This window comes from Heterodontus francisci, chromosome 32 (genome assembly GCF_036365525.1).
Source record: "Heterodontus francisci isolate sHetFra1 chromosome 32, sHetFra1.hap1, whole genome shotgun sequence".
Classification (NCBI taxonomy): Eukaryota; Metazoa; Chordata; class Chondrichthyes; order Heterodontiformes; family Heterodontidae; genus Heterodontus; species Heterodontus francisci.
The window spans coordinates 11,249,223-11,259,154 of NC_090402.1; the positions used below are offsets into that span (position 1 = coordinate 11,249,223).

Sequence of the window (9,932 nt, forward strand, 5' to 3'; positions counted from 1 at the left end):
TGCATTTTTTGAAGATACTAGGTTGGTGGATATAGGTAATCCAGATGACGCACTCTGTCCTGATTTTCAAAAAGCCTTTGACGAGATGCCAAACAATAGACTGCTTAATAATACAAGTCTTGTGGAATTGCCAGGCAACTTTTAGATTTGAATGGGGAATTGGTTGCATTCTCCTAGACTAGCAGTTTTTTTTTAAATTAACAGTAATGGTTCAATATAGGGACCACAGGGATCTGTGTTACAGTCATTGCTCTTTATCAATGATCTGAATGAAGGCATTGCTGGAATTGCTTGCAATTTCATGGATGATGCAAAGATTTGTGCTGGTGTAGGAGTGTTAGATGAGGAAAGTAGATTACCAGCAGATCTAGATATGAGGGAATGGGCCAACTTCTGGCCAATGTAGTTTAATATATATAAATGTAGTGCAATGCACATGAATGAGGCCCAACCAAAGTATGTGGACACCCTGCAGGGTTACATGCTCAGGCCTGAGGAGCGAGAGACAGCCGTGCGTGCTGTAGTACCTGAATCGCTGAAGAACTACCGACCAGTGTAACGAGGCTATTGCAAGAGCAAATAGAGCACTAGATGCATTGCCAGGAAGTTTAATACAAAGAAATTATAGGTGATTTTGTATAAGGTCTTAGTCAGGCCTCAACTTGATAAAGGCCTTGGAAAAGCTTTAGAAAAGAGGCTCTTAGTTACCACAGTAGGCTAAGAAAACTGGGTCATTTTACTCTCAAAGTGTAGACCTTGAGACAATTTGATTGAGGCCTTTAAAATAAAAGGATTAGAGTCAATCCCAGTGGATAGAATATTTGAGTTGATAGGTTAGGATTTGCATTTTCTATTCTGACTATTCTTACTTTTTTTGTTGACCTGTACATTTTTTGACCAATTTGAGTAGGTATTTGCAAGTTGATATGCAAGATCAGACCATCCCTGGAGACTACAACAGCAACTGATTCATCATTAACCAAAGCCATATACAAAGGCACAGGACTAGTTCCTTTAAATGAATACCAAATCATGCCAATCTTTCCCATCAGTCAGGAACACAGTGGTGTTATCTTGGTGTGTGGGCTTCCTCTAGGGAAATAATTTGGGACTCATGTGCCCTATAGATACAAGTACACACACTGCTGCTCATGCAGAGGAATGGAGTAAAGTCCAGTATCCATGGATACAGATGTCATATAAACATGCACCTGTTGAAACATGTCTCCCAGTAGTAGAAATCACGAGATGGATTACTAAGTCCCTCAGAGTTTGCAGAGAGGGTCAAACCCTAAGATGCTGTCTTCATGTGCTAGCTGTGAAATAGCAGAACGCAGCTTCCTTCAGATGTGCCGGATGCCACAGGCAGTATAAGAAATGGGAAATGGGAATTGTAAGTAGATCCAGGGGAGTGCTTGGGTTAGAAATGGTTTGTACATTTTAATGTATCAAATGTTTGTATTATATAGACTTCTAAATTATACTTTTACTTTGAGCAGGGGTGTGGGGCTGACTGGGTTACTCCATGGAGTCCCACCGTGGGCTTGATGGGCTGAATAGCCTCTTTCTGTGCTGTAAATTACACTGACTTCAAATCACTTTGTGGTGATTTCCAAGCTTCTGGGATTGTTTTGATTACATGTGTTTGCCATTGCTGCCTTTACATATACCAAAATACTTGTTAGAAATGTTTTAACTCTGATTTAGAGTTCCATCCTCGCCATTCCCCGCCCCACCACCCCACCCCAACCAGGAAGGTGAGGGGCTTGCTTCCACACTTCTGCCAGTGCTGTTCTGTAACAAAGAACCAGCACATATGTGAGTATAGAGCTAGGAGACTTGCTCCACCATTTTCTCTCTGCTCCATGGGGGAAACGCTTACTTCTGGTAGGCACATGCCGAGGATCTAGAATTTGCTGGACAAAAGATTGCTGGTATAATCTCCCTTCTCCCTCACCCACACCCACACTTCCCCAGTTTTTACAGCAGTGATTATACACCAGTCTGTTCACTGTGGTGTTCACGTTCGTAAATGTCCATATTATACAAGACTCATTGAGGGCATTGCCACCTGGCCCCCATAAACCTTTAGGGAGAAGGGAATATAGGGGTATGGGGACAGAGTAGGAGAGTTTATTAGAGTGGGAGGATGCTAGTGTGGATATTAAACACCAGCATAGACTCATTGAATGGCCTATATATATTATATGCTGTAGATTCTGTGTGATGTTTTGAGGAGAGACTCTGAACAGGTACAATGAAAAAAAAACAAAATAACTGACTCTCCCCTCTCCATTCATGCACAAAACACATATTGTCCTATCATCATAATGTCTCCAAGATTCTTTAATCAGTACCAAATGTGACCATGTAGCTTGCCTCACCCTGCTCCTTGCGACAATTTGTGTGGTTGACTTGTGTGCTGTTTCTTCCAGTGTTAATGTCAGTGCTTTATATTTGGAGCTTGCAGTATTCAAGATGTGAGGTCAGTGACCCATGTACAAAAGCACCAAACAATGCATATTTCTGCACCGTTATACCAGATGGTAAGCACAATTATGGCAAATAAAATTAGTTTCTGTAAATTTTACTGTAACCATAATCATTTGAGTACCAAATAAACTTTTTCAATGTCAGTCTTCTAATTTTACAAAATTCATTGATTTATGGATAAATGCAAATTCTACTTCTACTGGCTTTTTTTTAAGTACTCACAATAAGTATTAGCCTCTATTGCATGCCAACTAAAAGTAGTTATTTTCAAAATCTTTTGTCTTACAGTTTCATTATATCCCCCCAAATTAAAACTCCTCCTTTTCAAAGTGGTGAGTGGGATTGGGACTATCAACAATACAGTGTTCAACAGTTCAAGCCTGATATCAGTTACCAATCTAACAATAACCACCAGTGATATTACAAGCATTGAACAAGGAGCTTTCAATTCTTTCCTCAGCCTGGCTGTCCTGAATCTAGAGGTCAATAGACTTTCTACAATCAATGCTTCTTGGTTTTCCAACCCTGCAAGCCTGGTTAGCCTTTCCTTGGCCAGAAACAGAATTCCAGCAGTTGAAGTGGACACTCTGTCCCATTTCTCCAATCTGGTCAACCTTGATCTTTCTCAAAATATGATCAGCACAATAGCTGACCAAAGTTTCAAGGGAAATTTGAAGCTGTCTATCCTTGATCTTTCCAACAATAAACTGGCTTTCCTGAGGATAGAGGCTTTTGCAGGAATTCATCCCCAGAAGATCAGCCTTCAAGCCAATCCTTGGAGCTGCTCTTGTGAACTCACAGATTTGGCATCCTTTCTGAGAGGTAACTTGTTTTAATTGACTGCGTTTTATTGATTCTTGGTGACTTGAAAATTGGGAATCTTTTGGTATTTAATTTTATATCCTGAAAATGACTTGTGATTTCTCTGGCTGAATGAGAAACAATAATGTTCCATTCGACAATTGACTTGCGACGAGTATGTGATTAAACCTTCATTAGACCTTCTCTCTCCTGCTTTTCCTAAGTTTTTAACATGATTCCTCCTCCCTCAATCCTCATTGTGTTTCTCTACCTCCCACTCTACAGGCTTTTCAAACATCAGCTTGATTGATCCTGTCAACTTTCTTGTTGCTTCTTGAGCTTGCACCAAGGGCCTTAACCTTCACCCCGAGGAGTTAAGGCGTGCGACAACATAATTCATCAAGATTTTTTTTTGTTTTAATATTGTCAGTGTTCATTGAAGAATTGGAGATTGCAACTAAAGACTGTTTTTAACGAGTTGAAAAATCGGATTGAAGTATGTTTCACGAAATATATTGATGCTTAGAAATTTGAACTATTATGTTAGAACTTCATGAACTATGCTTTCAAATGCCATTTACAGTTTGCTTCTATCGTGTGTGTATACCCAAAGTTAAAGTTACGCAAGGACTTTACAAAAACCCTGTATTGATTCAAAATGTTGAACTGGGTCTATCTGAATAATTCTGAAATTAATATTTCCAGATCTCATTTATAAATCTGTTTTGGAGAATGGGTATTCCGTTACTTGCAATGATCCACCCAACTTGAAAGGAATTCCGGTCTGGAACATATCTGATTTTGACTGCTTAATGACAACTAGCACAACCTGGCCTGACCAACACATAGCACCTCGGATACTGCTCCCAACATTACTGGGGCTGCTGGGTACGTTGCAGCAGAGTTTTGTTGCACATGTGTGTTTTTTTTTTAAACTTGCGTTAAACTCATTTAGTTTCCATTAATGTGCAGGGCAGTATTGGTTTTTGGGAACAGAATGATTTTCAGCAGTTTTCCCAATGTGGGTAATGTAACACCTGGCATCGTTCTGAACCTTATTTAATTAGAGGATAATATAACCTCCAGATCTCCAGTCAATGCTTTGATAGCTGATCGGAACCAATGCAACAGTAGTTTTGTTACAATTGGTGTCAGTGCTCCTGAGCTAAGGAGGAAATAAATGAACTGGAGTTCCTGCTCCTGATCACTAGCCATTGAGCCCTCTTGAAACATGTTACTGTGTTGAATGAAGGGGATGGACTGGATCAAATTTACAACCAACATTCACCCTCAAGGCTCAAACATGTAGAATTCTCACTTGGGCAAGGCACCTTGTGCAACTAGCCGTGGTTTAGTACCTTCTGCAGGGGGGTGAAATTGGAGTAGAAACACTAGCATCGACCCTTCATACATCTGGAATTGGTACAGCGCAAAGCAGATCAAATTAATATCAATCCCCCAGCCTGAAAGCTCATCCTACTCCACCAGCGTGAATTCTCTATTTTCCATATCAGTCATCGTCTGAGTGAAAGTGAAATTTTGTATCAATAGGAAGTGGATTGAGAGCATCCAATCTCATTCACTTAAGACTCTCGCAGCTGGCAGAGAGACTTCTGGTCAAATTTTCCAGTTTCTGCGCCTATTGGATCAGCTGGGCACAGCGAGTGCAGGAAACTCGAGTAGGTGGCAGCATAGAATGTAAGAAATAGGAGCAGGAGTGTACCATGTGGCCCCTCAAGCCTGTTCTGTCATTCATTAAGACCATGGTTGATCTTCGACCTCAACTCTACTTTCTTGCCCTATCCCCATATCCCTTGATTCCCTTAGAGTCCAAAAAACTATCAATCTCAGCATTAAATATTCCCAGTGACTGAGCACGTGTGGGAAGAGGTGTGCAGCTCGTAAGAGAACCCAGACTGCTTTTTCTGCATTCACCATACACAGATAATCCAGTGACACCAAATACAGTAACAGGAAAAGCTGCTCCACATTTCACACCTGTGTATTAGAGGGGAAAAGTAAGTCTAAACGACTTCCAGTTTTTCCTTTGCAATTTTCTTTTCTAGTGTTAGGGCTCTTCTTTTTCTGGCAAGGTGAAGGATGGGCCTTTAAATCCACCAGTTAGGAGAGGCGGTGGCGTAGTGGTAATGTCACTAGATTAGTAACCCAGAGACCCAAGCTAATGCTCTGGGACATGGGTTTGAATCCCACCACAGCAGAAGGTGGAATTTGAATTCAATCAATTAATCTGGAATTAAAAGCTAGTCTAGTCGTGACCATGAAGCCATTGTCGATTGTTGTAAAAACTCAACTGGTTCACTAATGTCCTTTTAGGGAAGGAAATCGGCTGTCCTTACCTGGTCTGGCCTACATGTGACTCCAGACCCACAGAAATGTGGTTGACTCTTAAATGCCCTCTGAAATGGCCCAGCAAGCCACTCAGTTGTATCAAACCACTGCAAAGTCTAAGAAAAGGAATGAAACCGGACTGATGACCCATCATCGACCTGGGCACCAGAAACAACAACGGCAAACCCAGCCCTGTCGACCCTGCAAAGTCCTCCTTCGTAACATCTGGGGACTTGTACCAAAATTGGGAGAGCTGTCCCACAAACTAGTTAAGCAGCAGTCTGATATTGCCTGCAAGGTATGATTCCATAAATATGACAATGTCCCAGACACCACCATCACCATCCCTTGGTATGTCCTGTCCCACTGGACGGTGGCAGCACAGTGGTATACAGGCAGGAGGGAGTTACCTTGGGAGTCCTCAACATTGACTCCAGACCCTATAAAGTCTCATGGTATTAGGTCAAACATTACCAACTAACGCCCGCCACCACCACCCCCCCCACCCCTTGGCTGATGAATCAGTGCTACTCCATGTTGAACACCAGTTGGAAGAAGGACTGAGGGTCGCAAGGGCACAAAATGTACTCTGGGTAGGGGACTTCAATGTCCACCACCAAGAGTGGCTCAGTAGCACCACTATTGATCGAGTTGGCTGAGTCCTAAAGGACATAGCTGCTAGACTGAGTCTGCGGCGGGTGGTGAGGGAAAAATCTACTTGACCTCGTCCTTACCAGTCTACCTGTCGCAAATGCATCTGTCCATGACAGTATGGGTAGGAGTGACCACTGCACAGTCCTTGTGGAGACAAAGTCCAGCCTTCACATTGAGGCTACCCACCATTGTGTTGTGTGGCACTGCCGCCGTGCTAAATGGGATAGATTTCAAACAGATCTAGAACACAAAACTGGGCATCCATGAGGCGCTGTGGGCCATCAGCAGCAGTAGAATTGTATTTAATCACAATCTGTAATCTCATGGCTCAGCACATTCCTCACTCTACCATTATCAAGTCGGGGGCCCAACCCTGGTTCAATGAAGAGTGCAAGAGGGCATGCCAGGAACAGCAGCAGGCATACCTCACAATGATGTGTCAACCTGGTGAAGCTACAACACAGGACTACTTGCATGCCAAATGGCGGAAGCAACATCCTGGGGTCACCATTGACCAGAAACTGAACTGAACCAGCCACATAAATGCACGGCTACAAGAGCAGGTCAGAGGCTGGAAACTCTGGTGAGTAACTCACCTTCTGTCTCCCCAATGCCTGTCCACCATCAACAAAGCACAAGTCAGGAGTGTGATGGAATACTGTTCACTTGCTGGATGGATTCAGCTCCAACAACACTCAAGAAGCTCAACACCATCCAGGACAAAGCAGCCTGCTTGATTGGCACCCATCCACCACCATCAACATTCACTCCCTCCACCACCGATGTACAGTAGCAGCAGTGTGTACCATCTACAAGATGCACTGCTGCAACTCACCAAGGCTCCTTTGACAGCACCTTACAAACCTGCAACCTCTACCACCTAGAAGGCAAGGTCAGCAGACGCCTGGGAACACCACCACCTGAAAGTTCCCCTCCAAGCCACACACCGTCTAACTTGGAACTATATCACCGTTCCATCACTGTCACTGGTCAAAATCCTGTAACTCCCTTCCTAATAGCACTGTTGGTGTACCTGCACCGCAAAGACTGCAGCGGTTCAAGAAGACAGCTCACCATCACCTTCTCTAGGGCATTTAGGGATGGCAATAAATTCTGGCCTAGCCAGCAATACCCACTTCCCCCGAACGAATAAAAAAAAAGTCCAACTCTGAGCTGTTCACCTTCACTTTCCTCAATAATCAAGTGTAACTGTGTTTCTGTGCAGGGCTGCTAGTGTTGCTCCTACTGTTGGTTCTTCTGGTAAAAAGGAAGCAAGATAAGAAGCTGGTAACACCAGACCGACATGAACCAATAAACAGGAAAAGGACCCTCAGCGGGATGCTACACAAGAGAATGTATCAAAGGAATGCAGGTCAAGGTCTAATACTGAGGCGGAAACGATCAATTCAATGGTGGGTATTGCTGCGCGCAAAAAACAAGAAGCAGCAAAGTTTGTATCAGCAACTATATCAGAGGTTCAACAGGAGGATGAGCTTGCTTATAAAGCATCTAAATTAGCAAAGTGTGATCAGGAAATGCCAAATACCATGAAAGTATCAATATGTCAATCGGTTACTGAGGATTGGGAGGATCGAACAAACAAAAGGATCCCAAATGCACAAAGTAATGTGGAAATGGAAAAAATTGATGGCAAACTATCGCAGGAAAGTTCTGACGCATTGTTAACAGTCTTGGAGAAACAGTCAGCAATAACTCTGGAATCAGTGAGCAATACAAATGTATTGGACAAGTCATCCTTCCAGAACCAGGGAGGGTCTGAGATAGCCAAACAGGATAGAAATGGAAATAGCAAACCTGTAGGAATGATCATACCTTTGTCCAAAATGGCAAGTGAAAATGACACCATTTGTACAAACATGAATTCTGATGAGAACTTGTATACAACTACTTCAGTAGTGAGTGGTAGACATGATATGTCAAGAGGTCCCCTGGGAACAGAAAAATTAAACCAAGATGGAACTGGCAATGTTCATGATTCAAGTATCCAGCTTAATGAACAGTTTGATTGTAAGACAACATGGCAAGGAAAGTTTGGCCCCCAAAGAAAGAGGGAAACCAAGGAAACCTTGCACGTGTGAAGAAAGGCGTTATGGGTGATAGAGGAGCAGAGCCAAGAATGAAGACTGATGAGAATAGTTTGAAGAATGAAGATGTTTCTGGAGAAAGTAACCCTACTTCATTAATAAGGGGAGACATGTCAACAGCCAAAAGGGTGAGAAAGGGACAACTAGGCTATGAGGCTGTGATTTTTCCAAGCTCAAGATGTGAAGCTGCCACACCAGTCACACCAAAACACTGAAGAACAATGGACACAAGCTCCCCAAGCCATGAGGAATCTCTTTGGAGCAGTGAATATGGTTATGTTAACCTATTGCATGAAATTGTGGAAAATCAAGGACGTCGTACCAGAGAAAGGTGGAAGCAAACCCACAGATACAAAATGATACATAAAGTTAATACCTTTCAGGGCATGGTTAGTAGTTTGAGATGGTCGCCCATGTCCTGAGCCTAATGTTACCTAAGTGGAGAGTTTGCTCTTTTCTGTCCATGTGCCAGTGTCCAATTATATGATGGGTAATATTGAAACACCCAGATAGCATCACGGGACTAGATGTGAGTTAGGATACTGGCAGCAGAATTTTGGATGAGCTCAAGTTTATGGAGGTCATTGAAACTGACTTCGAGAGTTCTCACATGCACAGAATAACGTGGAAATCCAGATGCTGCTGTCATTAATTCTTCGCTTCTCTAGAGGATGCGTGTTGAGGCACCTTAGACTGCTACTAATGGGAAATCTAAGAAGTAATGAGAACTTCCACTCTTATGCTGTAGTCTTGCTGTAAAAATCCTTGAAAAAGTTGCACCTTTTTTAATGAGATGTAATTGGGTTTTTTAACAGCGTACTAACTTCATAATTACTACTTAATGCCCTCATTGGCCCTGAAAACCTAAATTTGTCAATTTTGTCAAATTTTTCAATTATGGTAAATACTACATTTTAAAATCTTTTCTAAAAGTTTGTTTATATTGATATTTTAGCTTCTAAGTAAATTGAATCATCATTATTTATTTCACTATCTGAAAATTTAAAAGTGAAGGATAAAGTGCTTTTCACGTCCTTGTTTGCTAATTGAGATTGACTGCTTACCATGATTGGTGGCCACTGACTGCAAATTCTGGGCCATTGTGATTGGATGTGATTCTTACCATAAGATGAACCAAATCTTCAGCATGACTTGGAGATAAAATAGCTCCTCTAAAGTTTCAGAAACTCATTTAGGTTTAAAAAAAAAAATCCTTGAGATTTTCTTCCCTCCTTTTCCTGACAAGTGTTGATGCCATGAAATATGATTCTACATGTGCCAAATAACCTTTTACATTCTTTCCCATTGTTAACCGGGGACTCAGACAGTGAATGTTAGTAGGTCTTTGACTGACTGTGTGGCATCACAGGCAAATCACAGATTCTGCATCCACACATTAACACTCTTCTTCCACACATTAACACTTTTTAGCAGAGGGTCACTCGGCATTAATGAGCAGTGGGATCCCCAGCTGATTTTTTCCCCCCTGTCTATAGCCCAGTGTCACTGAGGCTATTGGGAACACCCAAA

At 42.3% G+C, this 9,932-nt stretch overlaps 2 protein-coding genes across 3 annotated transcripts in view; both read left to right on the top strand.

The window, feature by feature from the left end:
* The first annotated feature begins 1,211 nt into the window (after positions 1-1,211).
* On the top strand, positions 1,212-7,818 carry LOC137347627 (leucine-rich repeat-containing protein 53-like). Of its 2 annotated transcripts, XR_010968983.1 has the most exons (6): positions 1,212-1,393; positions 2,436-2,546; positions 2,782-3,315; positions 4,000-4,182; positions 5,629-5,941; positions 7,523-7,608. XR_010968983.1 is itself a non-coding variant. In XM_068012230.1 (5 exons), the coding sequence occupies exons 1-5, from the start codon at positions 1,378-1,380 to the stop codon at positions 7,813-7,815; spliced, it is 1,137 nt and encodes a 378-aa protein (XP_067868331.1). In that variant the 5' UTR covers positions 1,214-1,377; the 3' UTR covers positions 7,816-7,818. The 2 variants fall into 2 exon arrangements, 1 of the variants encoding a protein (XP_067868331.1); XM_068012230.1 differs by lacking the exon at positions 5,629-5,941 and having other exon boundaries at positions 1,214-1,393; positions 7,523-7,818.
* A 589-nt stretch (positions 7,819-8,407) lies between these two features.
* The window catches only part of LOC137347458 (uncharacterized), a 30,905-nt gene continuing 29,380 nt past the window's right edge, over positions 8,408-9,932 (top strand). Inside the window, exon 1 of the mRNA XM_068011902.1 lies at positions 8,408-8,530. Coding sequence (XP_067868003.1) covers positions 8,408-8,530 — 123 coding nt within the window. The remainder of the gene's footprint in view (positions 8,531-9,932) is intronic.